Below are 27,561 nucleotides of genomic sequence, written 5' to 3'. Positions count from 1 at the left end.
CAGGATATTGATCCTTCTTTTTCTCGTCTTTCTCTCTTGCAGTGGTAATGTCTTGACTCGGCGGCCCCTCTAGCCCAGTGAAGGACGAGCCAGTGCCGGGCCGCTGCTCATGGGAACTCCTGCTGCGCCATGAGTGCTCGTGATGGCGTTGGTGGTGCCGGTGGCATGGGCACCCTGGGCCGGCGGCAGCGCTTCGAGAACTCGGAGTTCACGGTGCGCATCTACCCCGGCGCCCTGGTCGAGGGAACCATCTACTGCCCGATCAGCGCCCGCAAGACCACCACGGCCGCTGAAGCCATCGAACGCGTCATCGATCGGCTGCAGCTGGACCGCACCAAGTGTTATGTTCTGGCTGAGGTGAAGGAGTTCGGTGGGGAGGAGTGGATCCTGAATCCCAGCGACTGTCCCGTGCAGAGGATGATGCTCTGGCCCCGCGTGGCACTGGAACACCGGTCGCTGTTCGGTGGGGACGATTACCGCTTCCTCCTACGGCAGAAGAACCTGGATGGCTCGATTCACTATGGCGGCAGCCTCCAGATGTGGCTGCAGGTCACGGAGGAGCGCAGGCGCATGGTGGAACGTGGACTGCTGCCACAGCCCGAGTCTCAGGGGGACCACGCGGATCTGTGCTGCCTGCCGGAGCTCAACGAGCGCTCACTGCTGGACAACCTGCGCTCGCGCTTTCGCCAGGAAAAGATCTACACGTACGTCGGAAGCATCCTCATCGTCATTAACCCCTTCAAGTTCCTGCCTATCTACAACCCCAAGTATGTGAAGCTGTATGATAATCATACACTGGGAGATTTGGAGCCGCATATTTACGCCGTGGCAGATGTGGCTTACCACGCCATGCTGCAGAGACAGAGCAATCAGTGCATTGTTATATCTGGGGAGAGCGGCTCTGGGAAGACGCAAAGCACAAACTTTCTCATTCATCATCTGACCGCTCTCAGTCAGAAGGGTTTTGCCAGTGGAGTGGAGCAGATCATCTTGGGGGCGGGGCCAGTATTAGAGGTAAGCAAAAACGCCGTCTCTCCGGGTCTTTGATGAACATTTGTTGTTTTTCAATGTGCTTCGCTGTTAATTAAGATCTGCACTCGAGACGAGCCTTGAGACTTGACCGCCAAAAAAAACGAGACTTTACTTCAGACTTTAAAGCAAAAACACAAGTTCTGATGCTGTGAAATCCCGGAACAATGAAAAATACACAGCATCGTGACAAGCAGGTCTTTTATTACTCTACAACTTAAAGAGTTAACATGATAAGAGTTGTGATGTGATTTAGACTTGTCCTGGAGGGTTTGATCTAGATTGATGAAGTCTGAAGCACAGGATTATATTACATTTCATCAGAGGATTAGCTTCATGTTGAAACATTAGTTGCTGCACCTTATTTAAAAGCTTGTATTGTGAAAAAAACATTTTGTTCAGTCTCGGTTAGCTTTACATTTCTAATTGTCTGATGCACAGAGAGTCCCTCCTCCTTGAACTGTGACTGAAATAACTACGAACTTGACTTGAATTTTCCCCGAAAGACTTTCTGCCTGCTTCGTATCGTTTGTTTGCTAAATTTAAGAGAAGAGACCTTTTAATGTTCAGTGTGGATTTTTTTTCTGTCTGCTTTTGTAGTTTCTACAGTTTGCCTCTACGTGTTTTCATTCATGCTTTCATAATCAACATGCTGAGAGTTTTTTTATGTGGCTTTTTACATCAGTTACACAACACTGCTTAGCCACAACTGTCTCTGGTTGGCCTGGAGTTGTGTTTGACCCATACAGGGGTTTACTGCACTTTTAGTCCAGCTGTGTGGGGATTGCATTGTGCACAGAGGAACTCTATCTGCAAGCCGCCTGTGGCCTATCAGTGGTACAGTTGTAGATTCTTGTTTCTGGCATTTCTTTTCTACACAGTGGAAATATTGTCTCAAGGTAGATGTTGAAGAGGCCCAGCCGAGGGTTGTGAAGGAAACTGGTTGTTTTCATATCACACAAGAAATTCCTCTCATATTCTTTTTCTTCTTCGGGGACCTGTCACTTTAACACACACCAGTCGATAGTCTGTTCACAACTGCACATTGTTTTCTCATTTGTCAATATCAACTTCAATTCCTGAAAGTTACGTAACACCCTTCAACTGTAAGCACAATGCCTCTTATCAGAAAGGCAAATACAGGTTGCACATTGTCAGGAGGGTTATTGCATTTTTTATAAGGGGGTTGTATCGCTCACTGTCGCCACACCTGAAAGCTAGCTGTTTACACTGGGTTCACAGATGATAAACAGAAATCCATACAGGTCCTCGGGGAGGGGAGGCTGTGGCTCAGACGGTAGAGTGGGTTGCGCACCAATCGGAAGGTTGGTGGCTCGATCCCCAGCTCCTCCCGTCCACATGCCCAAGCGTCCCTGAGCAAGACACTGAACCCTAAGTTGCTCCTGATGGTGTACCATCGGTGTGTGAATGTGCTCCTGATGGCAACACCCTGCATGGTGATCTGTCTCATTAGTGGTTGAATGGGAAAACCATGTTAAAGTGCTTTGAGACCGAAAGGTGATAAAGCGCTATACAAATACAGACCATTTACCATCTATTTCTTCCTCTGGGTATAACCAACTAGAATGGAAGAACTCCTGACTTTGTTAAATTATCTATCAATCAAACAATTTAAAAGAAAATAATATGATTCCCTCTTTATAAGAAAATGAAAATAGTTTATTTTTCTTGGCATTAATGTCAAGTTGAAGATGACAGCTGAGAGGGCCAAGTTCAAAGGTAACAAAACAACAATCCTGGCATTGAGTAGCTCGACGTTTTATTGCTGTCAGTTTAGCAAACACAGTTCTCAGGAATACCATTCATTTGAGTGTCACTGAAGTTAATGTGTGAGCCCACTGAGTTAATCCTCAACGCAGCAACATGAGTGAGTAGTTTCGAGTGCAGAGGGAGCAGCCTTTAATTGTTTGCACAGTAAGATTGCGTATCTGCCCGCTGGTGATTGATGCCAAGACTGGAGCTGCGGTGCTACTGTAGAGAGAGATAGAAGAGAGAAAGACCAGGAACAGCTGCCAAAAATTTCCTTAGGAATAATTTATCTTCATTTTCTTAAAGCTTTTCGTTCAGGAAAGGAGACCAGCAGCAACAGGAGGAATGATAATTGATTTATTAAATATATTCAGTTGATTTGTTTGTGTTTTCCCCCCCCCATCATCTTCTTTATCACATTGTCACTGAGGGGAAGTCCAGTGTCCATGTGTCCAAGTATTGACCCCTGCTGGAGTTAATGTTCTATGAACTTAATGTAAAGAGCTTTGAATTTAAATTTGACCTCTAATTTTACATGGGTCATTGGTTTTAAGAGCTCAGTGGCCTCCAATTTTACACATCCGAATCTGTTCGCAGGTCTTTGGGAGCACTGCTGCTACTGTTCCTCATCTCTGTTTCAGGCTACTTGTTCAAGACTACATGAGCATAAAACACTGCAATCTATTTGGAAGCTGAGAAGGACAATCAACAACACATGCTTGAGCATGCGTTGTTGTTGAACTCATTACGTAATTGATGGTAAGAAAAAAAGATTGTTTCTTCTTGTCTGCATGTGGCTCTGGAAAGTTTCTATGTAGTCATCTTATTTGCAAGTGGCTCCGGAAAGTTTCTTTTGTTTTACTTTCGGCATCTAATTTACGACTCTCCTGTGTCCTTATCTTGTGACCTACAACCAACTCAGTATTACCATACGAAAGCAGATACAAAGGGAACGGGGGTGACTGTCAATTGTTTGTCACACTGTATAAAAGCTGCCCTACGGAGGAGTGACGTTGAGCAATGCTGGGCATCCTTCTTTGAGTGTACATGTATTTGCTCCTTCTTGCAAGAAAAAATGTCCGATATGTTTGATTTTGAATCTAGCCTCAGAGTAATTTTTCTAACAGTAATTTTGTAGAGATTGCGTGGTTTGTTTGCCCCATGTCTTTGTTCTCTCTTAATGTTACAATAGCTATTTACTTCATCGTCTTAAATAATTGACACATGGCTTATTGTGTGATATGCTATAGTTTAGGGAAATGTAAGTCGTTATGGGGGACATCCAGTATCGCCAAACCCCAAAATCATTGTACTCTTTGGTTTGTCAGAATAAAGGTTGAAAATTCAATCTGAGGAAAAAATTACAACTAACAAACACAGTCAAGAGGAAGCATCGTTTGTATAGATTTTAGTGCAATTTGAGTTTTAAAATAAAATAACATTGGAAAATAATTTGCTGGAAGAAAGAAAATTCAAAGGAGGGTTCATTCTAATAACTAAAAGCCAAGAAAGTGAATGTTAACCTACTGTAAATGATTAAACACTCAGATGAATTGTGGAGCAGAGATTTGTTGAATTACATTTTCAGACTTTTGGACAGGTTTTCACTCAACATTATGAAACGCATATAAAACACACGACACTCAGTAAAAGTCCAGCAAAAGTGTTTACAACCCGGCACCAGCCAGTACAAAAACTGTATTCAGTGTTTGCCACTGAGCCACTTTTCTTTCCTTTAATGCCTTGTTTAGTGGCAGTCGCTTGGGGTTTAATTTACTTTTGGAGAGTTAAAACGTATTTATTTTCCTTCCCACTTCAGTAGTGGCTAGGCCGGGTCATCATTCAGAAAAGGTTGAAGACCGGGACACTGTGGAGGCATCACCTTCAAGTGAACAATCTCAAAGCAGAGCAGACAGACGTTTTCTACTGACTGTCGGTCGAAGGGCAAACGCACCCCGAGGCCTGAACTGCACGGATAGTCAGATTTTCTTTTTCAAAACCCATGATAGAGGATATCGCTTACAAAGGCGTCTGGTCTGGAAACCAGCCAACAGCTGCAGTTATGTGTTAAGACCCTGACAAGTCCTGTCGCTCGAGTGTTTCAATTAATAAAACTCAGAGGGAGATGAAAACAGACACTGTAAGGGCATGTTGTGCTGGTTAGACAAATACAGCCAGTTCCACCGTTTTGTCTGAACACAGTTATTATTCTAACTGAAGCCAATTAGAGGTGTGACAGGCTTCAATTTGGGGTTTGAAGGGGAATAGTCTGATTTGATTTATCCTGCCTTCAGCAGCTTTGGACTTCAGTTGACCCTGCAGACCGAAGACGAATAACAAGCATGCATGAAACACGACAAATACTTCACCTTGTGTTGGTTTAGTGCTTATCTGCTGTCTGTCATTCCTGACGTTGTTTTCCTTCGTGTGCCAGATATGACTGGATTGACTCTACGCCTTAAATTGCTATGACGACATATCTTACTCACTGGAGTTCAATGTTGACAAATGTTTGGGATGTCTTCATCTTCTTTTATCTCCATGGTACCGTTGATGGTATGCAGGAAATTTTGACTCAAGCTTTGACTCAATTGACATTTCACACTGCCGGGATTATATTTTAAAGCATGTGGCTGCAATAACAGAGAAATGGATGACAGACAGCTATGAAGGAAAGCTCGGAGTGCAGCATCACTATTAAAGACCATTTGCTGTCCGCTTGATCTCCACTTGTTCAACAGTGCTCATCAGTAATTATACGTTAGTGCAGAGAACATCGAGGTCACCAGGCACCTCTTTCCTCTCTTTTTAACTCTCAGCATGATCAAACAACCTTTGGTTTAACGATTGATAGATTAAACAAATGTATTGTGGATAATTGGACGATGGATCCTTGGTGTATTTTGTTTCTCGTGCTGGCTAGTCGTCATCTAGTGCTTAACAACCAACCCGGCTTTGAATCCAGATGGTAGCCTGTCGAGTTTTTATATTCAGGTGGCTACCTGGCTTTTAAGAATGATTGAAAGCAAGGTCGGGGAGTGAATGTCCTGAGTAGGTATGAAAATATGAGATGTCCTAAAAGTACTACAGGATAGGTGAAAATGCAAAGCACTTAAGCACAACGTCGCCAGTGGTATCCCGGTCCAGGACCTTCATCGTGTAACCCCTCTTCCTCTTTCAACATGTTTTCTGTCTTTATCTGCAGTGACTCCAATTAAAAATAGGGCAGAAATCTGAAAACTACTGCTACATGTAACCAGAAATTTGGACTCGGGTCAGTTCACGACTCTATAATGCTATTTCAGGAAGTAACTGGTCTCGGTTCAATGAAAACAAAGACTTCTCACAGGAAGCATGGTCATTTGTTTTACCATGTGAGCGAAGTGACAGCTTAATATGAGCTCAGCTGTCTTCTATTCTCCCCTCGGGTCACGACGGAGAGGATGGGGTTACCTCAAGCTCACTCTGACAGTGCAGCTTCAGGATCTGCTGTCCAAGACCTGAGTGGTGTCACAGGGCATTAGTGCACGAGCACCGCTAATGCTGTGTTAGAGGAGTGTTTCAGGGGCACTTTAAGGCGCCTGAGCTGTGAGGCACTGTTGCTGTTTTGCCAGACCTCGTTGGCCCAGCGAGCGCTGGAGCTCCCGTTGTGCTCCTCCGGGTTCTTGGCCAAAAGAAATATCCCTGGTGTGAGTCATCCCAGGTCAGCGTTTTCACCGCTCAGCATCTCCTTCATTGCTACCTCAATACACTCCTGCACTCACACAGAAACGCGCACACACTTGCACATTTAATACTGTCTCCCCAGAGCCCCTCACTAATACTGAGTAGATTAGTATGTATTACAGGTTCTCCCTCAACTGGGTGGGGTCAAACCAGCTTTACTGTGCCCTGAAAGTGTTGTTTTCCTCAGGCTGGGATGGAAAAGAAAGACTACTTGAGAGAAACTGGGAGTGATTGAACAGCGTTCATGTGCAGTGTCCCTCAGCTGAGTGTAAAGTTACAGTGCTGTGCTTTTTATTGAGGTTAAATCAGGGTAAAGAGTGTAATACTGACCATTATGAATGCTTGCATTGTGGGCTCGGCCGATGGGCTGCGTTCCCTTGTTGAGGAAGGTGCAAGACTCCAGTGCCATGTAATCTGTATTCACCGGACTCCAGTTGAAGTTTTCGAAAACATGGCCCGAGAATGTGAAGAAAAGGGAGTCGATGCAAAAGATTTACGTGAAACAAATGTAATTTATTAGAACTGCAGTCAACTTGGATAGCAATAGGGTGACAAAAACAGCAGCGTTAGCCATTAAAAGCAAAGAACGCATATGTTGCACGTGGCCTGTGGAAATGTTTAATGTGCAAAAACAAAATAAAGGGATGCAAGTTGGCAGAAGTAGTGCAAAAGTACACTAGCACAAGTTACACATGCAGTTTATCAGAGAATATAGAAACTCCAGGTTACCCGTGTAGATCAGAAATAGAGTTTTACTGGTTTTGGAGCACCTACTATTTTCACCATTGTATGTGAATGACATAATATGTTTACTGACGGTTATCCCAGAAGATCAGAGGATGGCTGTTTTGTCACTAGTGGTAGAATCAGAGAGCTTTAAATTGAAGTTTTATCTGTTTTTATTGTCTATCTATTACGTTCTATTGGTGGTTAAATCGAGACCTCATATTTGGGCCGGCCTCTGTTCTACCATAGCTTTTAGAAGTCAATGCAAATTCCTATTAGCTCTCTGAAAAATGTAAGCTTGTTCCTTGGGTTTACTTAAAGACAAATAGTCCTCCAACGCAACAATAGAAACCTCAGGTATTTCAACAATGTAAAACAAAAATCCAGCCTGGCAGCTCGGGTACTTACAGTATGTCATGGTTTCTATCCATGAGATTCCTAAACACTCTTTGTTTTTCAAAATTTTTCCACATATCCTACATTTTTCCTGCTACCTTCAGCCCCGCCACTCACTTGAGGACTGAGCTCTTTAATTGAGCTAAATGACATTTAATCATTGGCTAATGGGAAAGGCTGCTCTTTACACTAAAACGCGAGACACTGAACATATTGGGTGAACCACAGAACATACTCTTGAGAAAGGCTCCATTAAATGGTTAGATTTGTTGGATTTTCATAATAAATGTCTGTGATTTTCAATGACGTTGACGAGACTTTTATGTTGATTGAAATTGCGAGTTGGGTTAAACTCGGGTGTAGATTGTGGGAGTTTTTGCACTGAAATATGACGGCAGTCATGGTTTCTGTTGCGTTTTAAGATAAACCGTTTTTTTCTTCTGAGATCATGTGTCATCTTTGATTGTATGTATGAAGTTTGTAAATAAAGAAAGATAGATTAGCCCAACTGCTTGATAAATTATGGTCCTTATCTCATCCACATGATCAGGTCCTTCCTCTGCTATTCATAATTAATATGAGTCATTAGTCTGACTCATAAAAACATACCTCAGGAAATGAATCACCTTCCATGGTGGAAGTAGCAACGAAACAAACCGTAGTGGCTTCTGTACTGGAAGTTTAAGGGTTTGATATTGTGGGAAAGTGTCTATTTTTTAGACTTTATTGGAGAGTCGTGGTTATATGGTGAAATGAGAAGTTACAGAATCAACCAACATTTTTTTGAATTTTGTAAATTTTCTGTCAGTTGTCAGCGCTGTATGGATTTGGATGAAATCGATTTTTTGGTTTTATGTGGATGTGATGTAATTGCATAGCTGGTTCAAAATATGGCTACATTTTTAGAGAAGCAAAGGTAATGCTAAAAGAAAAATGGACGATGGCAGCCTTGAAAAGTCTGTTGATTACCGTTTTCTGTCAATAAAACGCACATCTTGTCTCTCAAATTCTGTTAATTATAGCTATGATATTCTTATGTGTTTCGGTCGAAACAACAGCAGAAATGTTACTTTAACTAGTTTCACCCAGTAAAGTTTAGCATGAGATAACCCACAACTACAAACTTTGTATCGGCAGTGTTCGAATTCGTAGCCGAAAGACGAAGAATGCCGACAGCTCCAGCTGTTACTTTTCATTTAGTGTTTATCTCGCCACTCTGCTGCCAAGCTCCTATTTTTCTCTGAAACTGTATACATGAGGACTGGTACTAGTGTCTGGGAAAGACGAGTACATACTGTTCCTGCTTTGTCAACCCATCTGTACAAAAAGATACAGCTTCCCACTGTGACTGTTGCAGCTTGAGACCAAGAAGTTACTGAGAGTTTTGGTTGGAACCACATCGGTCTTAAAGGGGTCACGTTGATTTTGTTGACTTCTGAGCTTTGTGTAGTTTGTGTCGGGTCAAAACGAAGCAAAAATCTGGATAAGTGTGTTTTTAATTAAACTTTCACGAATCATCCAGTTGTATTTTTTGGTTTTCTGGAGGTACAGCAGTGAAGTTATGTTAACTTGTATATTAAAGTCAGAGTGGAATATGATGAAGTTTTGACCTTTACATCATTTTAGATCAACAAAACTGTTCAGGCTAAAGCACAGCAAACAATGAATCGGTTAATGGACCAAACATGATCACAGAAAAATAATAATATTTCACTTTTTTGGTCAAAAAAAGTAATGAAAAACAACAAAAAAGCCATTAAAAAAAATATAAAAATAATATATATATATATTGGTTCCAGCTTCTTGCGTTAGAAAATTAGCTGTTATTCTTTTCATTTGAAGATTTAATCTTTGTGTCCTGGAATTTGTGATAGCTTTTTTGCCCCTAGATTTTAGTTTTTTTAAGAACAATCGATTAGTTTAAAAAATAATCTGCAGATTAACTGGTTCTGAAAATAATCGTTCAGCCCTACATCTGTGCAGTTATATTCAATCAGCAATTTTGTATAGATATGTAGCCTCATCTTGTCTGTCTTCTATCCCTCATCACACTTTTTAAACCATCCAGTCATTCGTCAGCAACAGATGTCAGCAGCAGCCCGACAATGTGCCTGTTTGTGTCCCCTCACAGCCTCTTTATATGCTGTGGTGTGCCAGAGTTTGCAGGTGCTTGGTCAGCATCACACACACACACACACACACACACACACACACACACACACACACACACACACACACACACACACACACACACACACACACACACACACACACACACACACACACACACAGGCGGGTGGTTTTTGAGGGGGATGATATGAAGGCTCTTGAGTGTCTGCGGATGAGTATAGTGAGTTTACTGATGGGGGGAGTTGCTTTAATATATTCTATAGGGGGAGGGTTATTAGTTCTGAGTGCGTGGGTTCTTTTACTGACACACACACACACACACACACACACACACACACACACACACACACACACACACACACACACACACACACACACACACACACACACACACACACACACAGCACCTGCTGTCAGACTTGACCAGCTGTCCTACTACACCTGCACCAGTGTGTCACATAGCAATAAGACGGACAGAAAAGACTTTATTCTGTATGACGTAAAAGTCGTGGTGACGAATACAATCACAGTGGACCAGCTCTCTCTTTTTTTTTAAGTCTTTGGTAAATTACTTGGAAGCACATTTGTGCTGTCAATGCCTCCAATTATGGCTCAAAAATGTCGTATCAATTTTGTGATGATAAGAAGTCTTAAGGCTTAAAGGTAGATTGAATGCTCTATTAGGCGATTGATCAGCAAGAAATTTGATGATTGATGAATGGCTTAAGTGCAAAAATGCCAAACTTTACAGGTTCCAGCTTCTCACATGAAATATTTCTGTTTTTCTTTGTCATCTGTGACAATAAACTGCATATTTTAAGGGGTTTTGGACAAAAAAAGACGTTTACGAAATTGTTATCAATGTTATTTGTCAGTAGTTTCACTGTTGAATGGCTCAAATGATTAATATCATTGGCAAACATTTAGTTAAAATCTCTAAATTTTGGTTCAACATAGATGACAACCACACTGAGATGATATGTCCTCCCTTCGATTGCTGTGTCTTTGTTCGCTTAATGTGGTTCATTTACATCATCCCTCCTCAGAAACTTACAGATGTTGTGAAGGGGTTGATATTCAGCACTTGTTTTAAAAGCACTGTGTGAATGCTCAGTCGTGTCCTCCTCTCCTCCTGTAGGAGTGGCAGTGATACAAATTCAGCAAATTACCTGTGATATATTTGGTTTTTGAGAATTTATATAAACTGTATTACTTTAGGAGACTAAGACGAGAACTGTTAAAATCTGTAACCACTTCCTTCTGAACACATCGTCATAATTGTGAGCATCAGTGATGTCCGTTACATACAGTGGGTACGGAAAGTATTCAGACCCCTTTAAATTTTTCACTCTTTGTTTCATTGCAGCCATTTGCTAAAATCAAAAAAGTTCATTTTATTTCTCATTAATGTACACTCAGCACCCCATCTTGACAGAAAAAAACAGAAATGTAGAAATTTGTGCAAATTTATTAAAAAAGAACAACTGAAATATCACATGGTCATAAGTATTCAGACCCTTTGCTCAGTATTGAGTAGAAGCATCCTTTTGAGCTAGTACAGCCATGAGTCTTCTTGGGAATGATGCAACAAGCTTTTCACACCTGGATTTGGGGATCCTCTGCCATTCTTCCTTGCAGATCCTCTCCAGTTCCGTCAGGTTAGATGGTGAACATTGGTGGACAGCCATTTTCAGGTCTCTCCAGAGATGCTCAATTGGGTTTCGGTCAGGGCTCTGGCTGGGCCAGTCAAGAATGGTCACAGAGTTGTTCCGAAGCCACTCCTTTGTTATTTTAGCTGTGTGCTTAGGGTCATTGTCTTGTTGGAAGGTGAACCTTCGGCCCAGTCTGAGGTCCAGAGCACTCTGGAAGAGGTTTTCTTCCAGGATATCTCTGTACTTGGCCGCATTCGTCTTTCCTTCAATTGCAACCAGTCGTCCTGTCCCTGCAGCTGAAAAACACCCCCATAGCATGATGCTGCCACCACCATGTTTCACTGTTGGGATTGTATTGGGCAGGTGATGAGCAGTGCCTGGTTTTCTCCACACATACCGCTTAGAATTAACGCCAAAAAGTTCAATCTTGGTCTCATCAGACCAGAGAATCTTATTTCTCATAGTCTGGGAGTCCTTCATGTGTTTTTTGGCAAACTCTATGCGGGCTTTCATATGTCTTGCACTGAGGAGAGGCTTCCGTCGGGCCACTCTGCCATAAAGCCCCGACTGGTGGAGGGCTGCAGTGATAGTTGACTTTGTGGAACTTTCTCCCATCTCCCTACTGCATCTCTGGAGCTCAGCCACAGTGATCTTTGGGTTCTTCTTTACCTCTCTCACCAAGGCTCTTCTCCCACGATTGCTCAGTTTGGCCGGACGGCCAGGTCTAGGAAGAGTTCTGGTCGTCCCAAACTTCTTCCATTTAAGGATTATGGAGGCCACTGTGCTCTTAGGAACCTTGAGTGCTGCAGAAATTATTTTGTAACCATGGCCAGATCTGTGCCTTGCCACAATTCTGTCTCTGAGCTCCTTGGACAGTTCCTTCGACCTCATGATTCTCATTTGCTCTGACATGCACTGTGAGCTGTAAGGTCTTATATAGACAGGTGTGTGCCTTTCCTAATCAAGTCCAATCAGTTTAATTAAACACAGCTGGACTCCAATGAAGGAGTAGAACCATCTCAAGGAGGATCAGAAGAAATGGACAGCAGGTGAGTTAAATATGAGTGTCACAGCAAAGGGTCTGAATACTTATGACCACGTGATATTTCAGTTTTTCTTTTTGAATAAATTTGCACAAATTTCTACATTTCTGTTTTTTTCTGTCAAGATGGGGTGCTGAGTGTACATTAATGAGAAATAAAATGAACTTTTTTGAATTTAGCAAATGGCTGCAATGAAACAAAGAGTGAAAAATTTAAAGGGGTCTGAATACTTTCCGTACCCACTGTAAATGCTGAAAGCTGCACACCCTCCACTCCTCACTGGAGTTACATAAATCCTTGCAGGTGACCTCTCTGCAGCGGCGTTCTCATGTGGTGTGTGTGGTTTGTGGTCATCTTGTGCTCCCCACATGTCCAGATGTGGTGGAATAAAACCTGGTGTGGAATGCACACACATCTGGAATGGAGCAGGAAACATGAGGGATGTCACCCCGGAGCAGGACGCTCATGAAAAGCTCCTCCCAGCCGGCCACATGCTGTCCTGTATATTTTCCGGGTTGTCTTGCATTTGTTGGTGCTGAGTTTAGGGAAGTAAAAAAAAATGTCCCTGCGTGGCAGGTGGTCGTCTCTTTTGGCTCCAACAGCAACGGACATGAAAGATTTAGCAAAGATAAGATTTGACTTTTGTCCCTATGATATGTTATCATGAAGGAAATGCGACGCAATTATGAAGTGCTGTTATCGTCTTCCTTGTTCCCCATCTTCCTATTTCTCTCTTCCTCTGTTGGCTCATATATCGGTCTGTATGTCCCCTCCAGTTCATCCAAGTAAGAAGATAGTGTCACTCTGAGAATAAATTAAGGTTCTCGGGGAGAGTTGCCGGTAATTCAAATTATGTAAATGACTCATTAAATGTCCTCAATAATGGCTCTGAAGAGGTGTGTATTTAATAATTGTGGAGATACAATCCCCTTCTTTTATGAAGCTTTACCAGCTGCCGTCGTCCAGACATTAGTGCTTCTGCTCAATAAACACTGACCTCAGGCTCAAGTCATTAAAGAAACATGACATACAGCAGCGTTTCCCCTTGAAGTTGAAGTACATTTACTCCATACTACTCTTTTTTCATTTTTTTTTCATAATGTAGTTAAAGACTCAACCTGGGAGTGGTCTCTCTTTAGTTGCCGGGGTGATTTGAGTTGGACATTCTCCTGAATTTGCAACTTTTCTCAGGTTTAATTAGCTTTTGTATTGAATTTCAGTTCATTTTTTTTTCCCCACTGGCTGACCTGCAAACACAGCTCTGTGTTAATTTAGACTATTATTAGAGTAAAGCTCGCTGTACACTACACCACTGCACCGAACGGTGCATTTAGTTGGAAAATATTTCTCTAGGGACGATAAAGGCCAAAAACAGAGCAAAATCTTCTGAATGGACAAATGTATAGAAATAGCCATGAGTTTTTGATCATGAGTGCAGCAATTCATATTAAGCTTATACATTTATACTTAACAAGCAAGTCGTGACGCAACACACATCCTGGCTGACTACGGCGGACACTAATCGAAATGGGTACTGTGTAGTCGTATGAAATCTCTGTTAAACAGGATTACACTGATTACATGTTGCGGACAGCAAGAAGCCCGAAATAAAGAAGAAGACTGCCAGCTGAACAAGTCAGGTTTCAAGATATAATGATAAACTGACTTTGCAACAGCTTCATAGGGACGGAAAGGCATCCAACAACTCGGCTTTAAGATCGGACCGTGACAAGTGCTGTGAGGTCATCTGCTTACTGAGCACTACATTGAAGTGTTCTGAGGTCAAACAATGGGGCAGCCCAGTTTTTTGGATTAGATAATCAACCACTTAATTCCACCTAATTTATAACATCAAATTTCCCTGTTCAACGACTCGACTCGACTCGCGCAAACTCTGATAAAACGTATTTCTGTGTGTGATTTGGCCAGTCGGATACATCTGTGTAATGTTGAACAGAAGACCTGAACGTCTCGTGGGACTGGCACGGGATCGGACAGAGTCCTGATGTTTATGTCTCTCGGATCTAACTAATTGGATTGACCTCCTTTAGTGTAGTGACTGTGCTAAGTCACTCACCTCAGCCGGGTGCATTGTCTTGTCTCAGCGTAGCTCGGCCCAGCGCTGGTCAGCTAATGCTTGACATGTGCCCTACATATGGGCGCGTTACTGATAAGACCACCTGTTCCGACTTTGCTCCAACATGGCTGGCTGCGTGGACAAAGCTTTACTAACACGACCTGGGTGTTGGCTAATGACAGAGAGGTTGCGGTACACACGCTGGAGGCTACAACACACCCGTAGAGATTCATCTGTCAGATGAAGTGAGAGATTGACTACAGTTTATATCCCTCACTTTAGAGAGAACTTTCCACACTGTTACTGCCAGGAAATATAAGCTATTACAAGAAACAGTCGTTCTCGGGTGAGTGTAGTACTTTAAAGGTATTTATTAGGTGAATGCTTGTGGATTGTTGGGGAATAGTAAAATGTGTATGTGAAACTGTGAAAAGGAAAGAAGGATACAATGATTTGTTAAACAACAAAAGAACGTGAGATAGAAATAATAATATGTTGCAAAGGAAATTTGCGAATCTTCACTATGAAAGGCACAAGCTTCCAGATTTGTTGAGTTTCTGATAAACTGAAGGTTAAATATGAATATTTAAAAAATATTTTGTTTTAACAATGACATTTTACAAAAAAAATGATTTTCTTGTTTTAAGATAAAAGCTTTAAAACCTGCTGTATATCACACATCTGCACCAAGACGGTTACCAGGAGATGGTGGAGACTAAAAACAGAGCTAAAAGTTTGACTTATATTTGCCAATTGGGCAAAATCACACCTCCCAAGTTGCTTTCTAACTGCTGGATGTGTAATGAACAAAAATAACAACTTGCTAACAAGTTGACCGCAGCGACTTAAAAGGTGATGATATGTTTCGGTGGCGTTTGTTTCATCCACCGGCAAAATGACCACAAAAGTCGGTTTATGTTGAAGGAAAATCAACACTGAAGAGATCCAACAAAACACAACTCGGAATCAGTTTTCTTCTAAGACGTGTCTCCTTGTTGAGCCTCACAGGTGTTGCTGTTTTCATTTTTTTCCCCTTCTGGTATTCACAGATAAACACGTTGATGACTTCCATTACCAAATCGTACGCGGCTAAAACTTAAACAGTGCCGACAGTGTCAGGTACACAGCTCTGATTTGTTGATAGAACTTTTTTTTTTTTTTAGACGTAGTTGTTACTTGACATTATGCCACTTCTCACTTCAAACTCTCAAAGTTAAGGCAGACATATCCAAACTTATTAAGTAAGAGAAGTTATTTAATAAATTGAACTGGCACGAATAGATTTCAATAGGCAGGTTTGACAGATGGACGATAACAGATTAGGACCTGATTGTTTCATCAACTCCGCTCATTATTTGTACCTCCTTTGACCTGCTGTAACTTTTCAGCTGTGTTAAATACACTCCAGTTACCTTCTCCATGAACAGCAGGATCATACATATGCATTCAAATAGCCGAATGTTTCCCTTTTGTTTGAAAAATCCCACAGAACTGCAGCAGAACCAGTTCTACTGGGATGACATGTAATCGATCCTTCTCATCTTCCACTTGTGTCGTAACCCTCCGCTCTCATCCTGTGTGCTGCGTTAACTTGAGAAAGTGGGAAAGCTGAAGCCCGGCCCGGCAGTAACTGATCTGTAATAACAATTAGCAACAGCTTTGCACTGTTAGTGTAAAGAGACTGTTGAGATTATAAATACTTGAGGAGAAGTTTATATTTCTGTGGCTGAGTAATCCCCTTTGTTCTGCATTGTAATGGATGTCTTTTTTGTTTTATCTTAAACTTGAAGTTTTTATCATTTTATCATTTGCCTTATTCACCCTCAAAGTAATCTCTCACCGATATTAGTAATTTGCTGTGCAGGGAGTGTGTCACTATAGATGCTTCACTTGCAGTTTGTCACAGCACTTTTCTAGCTGTTGTTTCTTGTCTTTCCCTGAGTCTGAACACTGTGATTTGGGACGTGACTCCATGTTTTCCAGGACATTGTGCCCCCGCCTCTCACTCCCCCTCGCTATTGCATTCCTGTTCACTGTATGAGGGCCAGATTTGGGAAGCTTCTTTCTGCGCCTCGTGCATTTCCTCTCTTTCTGCTGATGTCTGGACTGTGAGCGTCTACAGTTTTTAGTTTTTTTCCTTCAGAGTGTTGAGAGAGAACTTTTAAGTTTATTTTCTCAATGGCTCTGTGGAGTTTCATCCAAGACATCAATCCTGCACTTAGGAGATGATGAAAAAAAAAAAATAGTATATGGTTAAACTGTTTTGTGTATGACACACATAGGAAGCGACACTGACAATACTTAACACTCTCCTCACGGAGCTGCTGTAAATGCTGATGTTCCTGTGTTTATGTAAATACTCTTATGCACACAGTCAGAATGTAAAGAGTTGGATTACAACCCCAGAAATCTGTCACCAGTCCATAAATCCACCCTGTGATCCCTCATGGCACACCTCCACACTTACCAAGACACAAAGTCGCACACAAAACACACAAGTATGCGAGTGCACAGAACAAAGCGTAGGAGGTTTTATATGGAGAAGCTGTTGCTTTGTAACCCCCAATTGTGCCGAGTTATCTCTTTCGGCCCATCCTCTCTCACAGTCAGATCTCGATGCTAGATTCTATTCATGCTCAGCTGTGCATTTTATTTTTTTCTGTTTTGTCACACCCTTGGTCGACATGTAGAACAATATATAAGAAACAGTTTCTGGTAGCAGAGAGTGACGGACATAAACACGTCTGAAAAAGGGCATAATTTGTTAAAACACTACTGCTGTTCCTTTGCAAGTTAACTCGCTTACCTTTAGCATAGTTTCAGTGGCTGCCATTAATCAGTACATACTCATTCACGTTAAGTACACTCTAGATAAACTACGTCTTCATGTTCAGCCACTTAATACACCCACTCCACTTTATTTTCGATCAAAGTATTTCACTCTTTACTCCACTGCATTTACTGGATGGCAAACTAAAACTTTCTAAATTTTACATAAACTAGGTTTTTTAAATGCAGTGCACTGTTCAAATTTGAGTCAGTGGTTTGAATCCTCTTGTTATTCACGAAACAACGGTTTATTTGGGATCCCCTGTCCTGTTTCAGATGTCTATGAGCTGTTAGCAAATTCAAAAAGTAGTGATTTTTACTTTGAACTTCAGTTTAAAGATTTCAGTATTTCACAAAATAGCAAAGCTTAGTGCAGTAAATGAAATGTATTTAGCACAACTTTATTTTTACGTCTGTCCCGGTCCCAACTGATCGTCGCACAAAAGCTCAGATTTACCTTGTAGCTAGCTTCACCTTAACTTACTGTAAAATGCTAATAATGCCTGATACTACTTCTGTACTTTTAATCATAGGATGTAGCATTTTCAATAAAGGGCTTTTATTTGTAATGGTATATTTAGATTTTTGTATTGTACATTTACTTAAGTAAAGAATCCCAGTGCTTTTCCCTCCACTCAAACTAATGTTAAAAAGGCTCCCTGCTCTCAGAAAGGACGAGCAGGGACATTTTTCCTCTCAAGCAGGTTATCCAAGCAACTTGCTGCCACTGAGAAACTTCATATTGACAGAGGCCTCTGGAGTGAGTGGGGTTAGTGTTTGCTCTAAAAGATAGGCCTGTTTTCTTAATGGCTGAGCACATTTACTCAGTGCTTGTCAAACACATCCGATACAGGGAGGCAAATTGACTCCGGTCACTCAACCCTCTGTCGTCATCATCAAAGCACAGCGCCGACTGGAATGCCACTAAATATGCTTCAATACACAAAATAGCATTTTTCTTTTGGTGTTGTACTTCAGTTAAAGTGGAAAGCATTAACTCTTGAGTATTTCTGTTCGGCGAGACTTTAATTTAACTACATTTTAGATGAAATAATAACAATCTCACAAAGGGAGAATTTAATGTCATACAACTTAGAAGCCCCGTAAGTAAAACACTTACAGTGTAGAATTTCAATTATTTGTAACAGATCAATAATAAAACATTCATAAAATGCCCGTTTTTGGTAGTTTTGATATAATTAGAAGTGCAGCTCTTTTATCTTTATTTAGGTATTTTTTGTATTATATTATTTCGTCTTTTACTCAAGTGAAGGCTGGAACTACTCCATTACTGATGTGTGCATGCCAAAAGCAGCATGTTTTGTTGATAAACAGTTGAAAACCTTGATATTCTGATTACGATAATATAAAACAGAGAAAAGCTCCAAATCCTCACATTTGAGAAGTTGTAACTTTTGCTCAATAATTGGATTAATTGATGATCAAAATTGTTTCAGATTCTTCTTTCGTTAGTTCTGTCAGAGTTGTTCATTTGAGGTTAGTTAGTGTCGTCAGTGTATTGAGAAGCACATTGTAGCTGTGTATTACTGACAGTTTAGTGTATGTTTACAATCTAATTCAAAAAGGCTTTATTAGCATAAACATTTCGAAAACAATGCTGCCAAAGCATCAGGATATAGTTTGTCCAAATCTCTAGACAGTAACAGTAAACAGTATCAAAATAGGTACATAGATTACAGTATATTATATGCCAATATATGCTCTCTGTGTCCTTCTCCAAGGAGTATTTTAAATACTAATAGGCCACTGAGTTTGTTAAACTTTGTATGTGGTATTTATTATTGGACTGGAGATGAAATGCCTCTTCTAGCTCTGCAAGCCAGCATCTCATACTTTAAAAACACCTCTTATAGAGCATCACCTGCACTGCTGTGTACATGAGGATCTAAATTGTATTTCCTTGGTTTACACTTCATCTTTTAATCAAACCTGGTGACCAATAAAAAGAACTAGCGTGTGAATGAGTTGCTGAAGTTCGCTGCCACTTGAACCTGATGCTCCCCCACCCTGCTGTTAAAATAAACATTGTGAGTGAAGAGTGCATGGATGCAGAGAGCAGCCTGTGAAGGGATTTTGCTGTGGAAGCTATTACATCATCAGAGTGCTGAGGCTTGTAAATTTTAGTGCAAGCCAATAAAACCCTATTTAATACCAGATAGTCAGCGTATTATTCCAAACTGACAAGAAAATGCTCCTTTTCTTTCCCCTCCCTTGTTTTTTTTAAATATTTTTTTGTGGGAAATAATTTACTCAATTATCATATTTTATTTGACTGCAGGATCTTTTTTTTTTCCTATATCTGTCTTTAGATCATTGAGACATTTACTTGATTCCAGAAAATATTGGATATTAGGGAGGTTAAAAATTCTTACTTTTTTATTTTCTACACACACATATCATAAACATTTTTGCTTTGCATCCCTTAATTGCTTTAATAATTTGAACATAGATATCTACTTACCAGGACATTTTGTATTTTACAGGTACAGTCTGTACAGAACATACTGCATAGAAAATAGACTATATAGATATTTTAACTGGTTTATTTCAGTTTAAATGAAATATTTATTCACTGTGTTCACGGAAAGTTCAATTTGGACCACCAGGCCAGCATCACTCCTATTGAGCCACATGCACACTCTTCAGCACTCAAAACACACTCGCACACAGAGCTTGAATCTCTGCCAACACGATGCAGCACTGCAGACATGGGTGTGGCCTCACGGACGGGCCTCTTCATCAGTACCTTCCTAATGTCCAGCTGATGTGAAGAATGAATCGATGCCATTAAAACTGACAACTAGGACGCTTGACTGACAGCTAATGTCAGTGGAGCAATTACAAGGACAAATTTGGTTTGGTTGTACAATCTGCCGCGTCATGAATGACACCTTAATGATCAAAGTCAGCGCTGTCACACGTTTGATCAAAAAGGCAGCTGGATTATTACGAGCTGACTTTCATTCATATTGCACACATAATTAAAAGCAAAGGTTCCCATGCAAAACTATGAGTCTGAAAAGCGGCTTGTGGTTGTTGTTGTTGTGGTTTCAGCGATCAGTCTGATATTTGACTCAACAATCAGGTCTTGTTCGTCTTTATGTTGGTGGAGTGACTCACAGCACTGAGTGTGGGCCGAGTGGAAGGAATGACAGCAGTTCACTGCTGACTATCAAACATCTGCTGCTCTCTCACTGTTTTCCTAAAATCCAACCCTGCGGAAAGGCTGGAGGACTAACGAAGACCGATGTGAAGACAGACACGTGTTCTGTCTATCAAATCTGAACCAGTCTGCATCGTTTCAACACATTCATTTTTTTATTCGCATTTTTCTTGAAATTGCAAGAGATGAGCTTTGTCATTTTGGTATTCTTAAATCTGTATTTATGTTTTTTAAAGGTAAAAAAAAATGTGCCACATAGTTAGTGATACTGGAGGCCTGAACAGACTGTAAACGATAGGAATACATTATCACACAGAAAAAGCAGGACAACTGCCAAAATCGAGTCACACTGTAATCCCAGCCTTTTTAGTTTTATTTATAACAGTAAGGGCTTGTATTTGTGTGTATATTTCAAATATTCTGTTTTCTCATTTTTCTTCATTTGAATATTCCCCTCGTTTCTTCTTTGTGTGATCACTGACTTGTTTGAGAAGCTCCTTTTAGACTGTTTGTCATGGACTCCTGCCTGCATAATCACATCCACAGATGAAGGCTGAGAGATGAAACATGATGCTCGGGTGCAGATACCATGAGCTGCATTTTCTTAACACAAGGACAAAACATGCAGAGTGATATGCCCGCAATTATTTTCAAATCTGCCACAGGCAGCAGAGACAGCAGTATTTGCATGACTGAAGGAAAAGCATGACACATGAGACCTGGTCTTATCTACGGGATGAAGGGGCTGATCTTTTAGGATTTTACAACTTTTTATTCCTGTCATCGATTAAGGTACATAAAAATGAAGAGTAAACAAAAGTGCAGGTACAATCTTAATAGAGTTTCATTAGTTCCGGCTGCTTATTGTTCAATTTAGATAGTTTCAGTCTTGTAAGGTATTGGTTTCTACTATTAATATTTTACTTATTTCTATAGATAAGACGATTGCTTGGAATTTTTTTAGTTGTTTCTTGACTTTACACTGACATGATCTAAATATACTTGAGACGTGACAACTTCCTCTTCATAATAACTAAGCGCAGAACATGAATGTAAAATACCAGTTTGCGGCCTGAGGATTCAGTCGTTGGATGTTTTACTTCCCCATTTCTTTTTTTTTTGTATCCCTTTTCTGTGCCTCTCCTGTACCTCATCTCATTACCACGACAAAACACTGCACTATTGTTTACCCCCGAACGTCCCAGTAAAGTTGGTGCTGAAACCAGAAGCTTTCAGGTCCTGTTTGTTCCGCCACACCGTGTGCCCCTATAAGTTTGAGGAAATTTGTTTCTATGGATCATGCGTCCACTTTAACCCTCCTCTCACACTTAAGAAAAGCGAGCCCTCTTATGTAACTGTGGGTCAGGAGTTCAGCTGAGGAAACATTTTTTTCTTTGAAATTGTCACATGGCAGAAGGAACAGGAATAATGAGGTGAATGACTGAAGAACAGAGCCGACACTGTGCACCAGTGTGAAAAATGACATTGCATCAAAGGCATCTTGACAATGTTTGAAATAAATCCTGTAAGGCAGCTGTGCTTCACAGAAAAGGAAGGGGTCTCTGCTACAAATAGTCACCTCACACCGCTAAGGACTGAGTTGAGTCATCTAGTTACACCGGAGAAGAATGGGGTTTAACTTCTGCAGAAAGGCAGACCCGCCTTCATAATGTTATGATTTGAGGATTTTTCCAATGTAATGGTCCAAAGTATTTGACTCTTGAGCTGGAAGATATTTCTCGGACAAGCTGCAGGTGCAGCAACTGTTGACTCATGGGGACTTGCAATAAATTGTATTTTTCAAGAATCTTATTTCGATATTCTGGGTTCTTGTTATCACCTTTAACTCCTCCGCACTCATCAGCTGGTAGACATTAGGAATCTGTAAAAACAACAACTGTTTGGATGTAAAGGAACTTTTTTTAATTAGGAATTAAAAAATAATTTTTAAATGTGGAGGAAAACCACACATACTAAGTATAAATAAACATGCAGGAATGAATGAGCGGTGGGGTGAACAAGGTATTTAAAAACTCCTCTTCTTTTGTCAAAACACAGTATAATAAATTGTCTAACTGATGTGGGAGCAGCTATGGCGTGTCAGGGGACTTGTAATTTAGCACTGCTCAAAACTCTAGATGGTTCCAGCATGAAGAAGATGGCAGCAAAGCTTAAATTGGAAAAATGGAAATAACTCAGGCACATTGGGGCCATTTGTACAGCTATGGTCAGACAGGTTCGACACATCTTGTTAAAACTAATAGAGTTTAATGCAAAACAGTCTCTAAATAAATTGTACCTTTTAAGGAGACTGTAATGTTCAATTATTTTCTTAAACTTGGAGAGTTGTTGATTCAACTGGATGTTGATTTTGGAGGCTGTAGTTTATGATGCTGTTGGTACTGAGTAAAAAGAAAGAAATGTGACCGTTTAAATTATAATGTGATGCTTATAATCTACTGTGGACGTCCGGAGAAAACCTGCTTGATGGTTTGAGGAATCAAAAGTCCGTTATTGTTCCCAGTATTTGAAAATCACTATTCTGATTTGAGCGAGAGTTAAAACCTTTAATGTGATTGGATTAGGATTACATTGCCACATTTGAATGTCACTCGAGGGTTGTTGTCCCATGTGCAACCATGCAGAGTAGATCTGCAAGTAATGATTGTTTTATTTTTTGTATAGATTAATTGACTCTGGCAATCAATCAAATACCTGGCCTGGAAAACCTCAGAAAATAGTGTCAAATCAGCAAATTTTTACATATAAGAAGTCAGAACAATTAAATATTTGTAATATCAAAATAGTTGCGGAGTCCGTCAGCTCAGTAACTCATTTTTTGTTGCTTTATCATAAAGCAGCTGCTTTATTCATAACACTTTTTTTTTTTTTTCCATCGGGTGGAAACATGATCATGTATACATTAACTTTTATTTCATGAGGGTTTTTTTTTTCTTGGGATCTTGAGACTGGGAAAAGCCCAGTGTGATTCATCATTTCTGATTTGAGCTTCCAGTGGATTGAAATGAAATGTCGCCTCCCTGCTTGCTTGTGGCCACATGCATAGCTGAGCCTATTCATCAGCATCTCTAATTTTAGCTGTTTTACAGACCTCTGTGTGTAAACATACCGTACACACTGTGCGAACACACACACACACACACACACACACACACACACACACACACACACACACACACACACACACACACACACACACACACACACACACACACACACACACACACACACACACACACACACACACACACACACACTGTGAGTTTGTCTGTGTGCTCATCTCTCTCTCGCTCTGTGTGTGTGTGTGTGTGTGTGTGTGTGTGTGTGTGTGTGTGTGTGTGTGTGTGTGTGTGTGTGTGTGTGTGTGTGTGTGTGTGTGTGTGTGTGTGTGTGTGTGTGTGAGAGAGAGAGAGAGACTGTCTGTGTGTGACTGTATTCGTGTGCGTGAGAGAGACAGAGACTGTGTGTGTGTGTGTGAGAGAGACTGTGTGTGTCTGTGTGTGAGAGAGAGAGAGACTGTGTGTGTGTCTGTGTGTGACTGTGTGTGACTGTGTGTGTCTGTGTGTGACTGTGTGCTGGCAGGGGGGGAATTCAGTGCCGATGGGAACTGAAAAACAAAGAGGACTAACCTTCAATTTAGCTGAGCCTCATATCTCTCCTCTCCACCTGCTTACTAATAATCCAGACCGGAAAACAGCACTAACAGAGTTAAATATGTGACTGTCTCTTCAATAAAGAGGTAAAAGTAGTTAAAATAATAAATGTATATCACCTAGGTTCTTATATTTTCTGCACAACAAGGCTCCCCTCCAATCAAGTTTAATGACCTAAAAAGTAGAAATTTGGTTTGCAGCCCAAGTGTTTAGTTGTAAAGTTTTCTTTCCATTCCTGATGGTTAAAATGTTTCATGTAGCTTGTTTACTAGTGCTTTTGTTTGCTTGTACTGATAACTCCACGTGAGACTGTTTGGACTGACAGAATGAAAGGAATGAAGGCTTCCTACTTTCACAGCAACAAGGGCTGCGAATCCACGGCTTTAAAAGCAAATCATAGAAGCAGAATTGGGGTTTCTGGCGCTACTTCACCTGCTGCCAAAGTGTACGGAGAAGAAAAAAAAAAAGAGTCTGCAGAGGTCCAAACTCCAGCAACACTTGCAGAAGAAGTTTAATGTTGGACCTCGTCGACGATGATGAAGTCCACAAGGCGAAACACGCGTCTAACAGTAAAGTTTTTCTTCATACCAGAAGTGTTGCTGGAGTTCTTTAAAAGCAAATAATCTTAGTTTGATATAACATACATGCAAGTTGAACAGTTTAGTCCAGAAAAAAAAGTAGCCAAAACTGTGTATTAGTTTGAAACTGTTGTTATCCTTCCTACATATTGACATAAACAGTAATAGCAACTTTCATTTGGTCTCCATGACTTTATTTTTCCACTTCTTCCATGTAAAGATTGGCTCCGAATATGTATTTATGTTCACATTTTTGTTTTGACTTTTAAAGTTCTGTTATTGATTTCTTTTAGAATTTTAAGGTGTTTAACAAACTTTGAAGTTGCCCTGAATTGTGCTTCATAAAAGAAAAAAAAAGTCATCCTTTGCCATATAATATTAACGAAACTGGTTGAGAAGAAACGGTAACATTTCCTAGTTTTACACTTTGGTTATTGCTGCATTGAATTTGCATTGGTAGTAACTGGTGTGTAGTTACATCAGTGTGTTGAAAGTGGAGTAAACTGGATGCGTTGAACACTGTTTTTGTTTTAAACGAGTTGTTCTCTGAGGCGTTTGTCTGCTTTCTGTCTCACGCTCTTCCTGTTTAGGTTTTGGATCTCTGAAACTTTCATTATGTTTTCATTCAGCCTGTTCAGTTCACGAACTCTGTTTAACAGAACGCTAGAGAGACTGCGTGCTTTGAAGTAATTGATCCTCTGTCTGCAGGTGTAAACAAAGTGAAACAGAACAGATGTTGGTAATGTTTGCTTGTGTTTGTGGTTGTTTTTTTGTTTTTTTTTATTCACTGGTGTCTGTGATGTGTGAGAGAAAATGAGGAGAGAGTGAAATCCGTAGCAACACAAATAAATCAGGGATAAGATGCCAGAGGGAGGCAGTCAGAGGAAGTTGACATCTTTATTGCAGATAAGAGGAATGACTGGGCGGCTGACTGTGCCGACTCTTTAAATCTAGTAAACATGATGCTACCCGCAAAAGAAGCAGGGAGCCCAATCAGCAGCAGTTTCTCAAGGTTCATGTCAAAATTAGGAAGAAGGATCCAGTCTGACTTTTTTTAATTTTTAATTTTTTATAAATGTGAACCTTTAGTCCCGACATTTGTGTGCCATTTAGGTCAGTTTATGTAAATGAAGAATACAGTGTGTTGATGCACTTGCCTTTGATTTTTTTTTTAAATATATTTTCTAATTCAAGCCATGTTTTATTGCTTTCAGCCAAAAATAATCCGTGTGATTCAGTGTTTTTTGTTATGTTAAAGGACATCAGTGTTTTGCTGTGTGTTGAGAACTTTTTCCTACCCCTGGGCTGATGAATTGTTTCCAAAATCCTTAGCTTAAAACCTGCAACAAATAAGGCTTGTATCTTTGTTCTTAAAAAAAAGCTTTATAAAGCCAAATTTGTTTCTGGTTCTTTACACGACACTGCCACTGACCGTAATTACTGCATTTTAACATCTTGTTTTTAAGGCAAAGTTAGGATCAGATTATCTGGGCTGGAGTCTTTTCATACCTTCCAGATGATTATCAGTAAACATGGGAAATGAATTTGATCATTTCGAGTGAGAGCAAAGTTTGTGATTTGCTTCTGTTGAGGGGCCTCGTAATTTAGGAATGCAGCTATTTTTCACTCATCTTCTCTAATTCAGGGAGGTTTATGTTATATGAGAGCTGTCTCGGAAAGCTGAGCAGTCCTGGACATCCGTGATTATTTTTCTATTACGCCTGGCTTTCATCTCTATCACTGTGACTAATGCTCACTTCCTCCTTACAGGAGGACCTTCTGATTGAGCCAACACTTTAGTCAACAGCGATCAAAAGGACACTGCTTTTTGTAATTAAGTTTTTCTTGTTTTCTTTCTTCTTGTTCTCCCTCTTTCACTCTGTTTTAGTCCGGGTAACTTCTGAAGTGAAACCTTTGACATTTTGGGAAATCAGTCGCTTTCCAGTGGAGAGTTAGATCAGACGATTGATGCGACTCTCATATCTGTCCGTTAAACAGCGAGCAGCCAGTTAGCTTAGCATGAACACAGCTCGCTTGGCTCTGTCTCAAGGTGACCATATGGGCCTCCCAGCACATCTGAAGCTCACTCATCATTACTGGGTTACCAGTATATGTCTTGCCTCCGGGTCTTTGTGCTAAATTAAGCTAACCTGATGTTGGCTGTAGCTTCATATTTACTGTGGAGATACGAGGCTGGTGTCAGTCTTCTCATCAAAACCTCTGCAAGAATAATATTTCCCGAAATGTCAAACTAATCCTTGAAAACCTGCACAACCCTTTTATAGGCTGGTTTTTTTGTGGCATTTACAAAGATTAATATAAACATGTAGATAATCTGAATGTCACATTTGAAACTTTATGGCTTGAGATATGATTTTATGAAGGTTACCGCACAGTTAATTCAATGAAAGAATTTGGCCAGCAGAGAAAGCAAACAACTCATAATTTCATTGGGTTTGTTTTGTCTCGTCAGCTCAGTTATTGTCAAACACCAGAAAAAATAAGACAGAGTTAATTATACTGTAAGAAGATATGTTTATGTAGTAAAATCTCCATTGCTCGCACCTAATTCTAAATGTAAATTTGATAATCTGTTTTTACAGTATGGCAAAACAACAGAAAACCTTGTTGAAATTTTACATAAACATGTGGTTGCGTCGGTTCCAGAAATTATAATGTTCATTTTTTTTCGCCTGTAGTCTGAAGTATGAGAATAGTCAGCCTTGATATAAATAACAACACCACAT

General features: G+C 40.5%; 1 protein-coding gene across 8 annotated transcripts in view; it reads left to right on the top strand.

The window, feature by feature from the left end:
• Positions 1-27,561, top strand: part of myo9aa (myosin IXAa) — a 229,071-nt gene that overhangs the window by 148,626 nt on the left and 52,884 nt on the right. For all 8 annotated transcript variants that reach the window (XM_069705611.1, XM_069705619.1, XM_069705615.1 and 5 more), the window contains one exon: positions 43-1,014. In XM_069705611.1, coding sequence (XP_069561712.1) covers positions 130-1,014 — 885 coding nt within the window. In that variant the 5' untranslated portion in view covers positions 43-129. The remainder of the gene's footprint in view (positions 1-42; positions 1,015-27,561) is intronic.

This window comes from Brachyistius frenatus, unplaced genomic scaffold, assembly GCF_029030835.1.
Source record: "Brachyistius frenatus isolate BFR_SWC_R1_liver_20210118 unplaced genomic scaffold, ASM2903083v1 Contig_58, whole genome shotgun sequence".
NCBI lineage: Eukaryota > Metazoa > Chordata > Actinopteri > Embiotocidae > Brachyistius > Brachyistius frenatus.
Note: the sequence above shows the minus strand (reverse complement) of the source record. Positions and strands in the feature narration are given on the sequence as shown.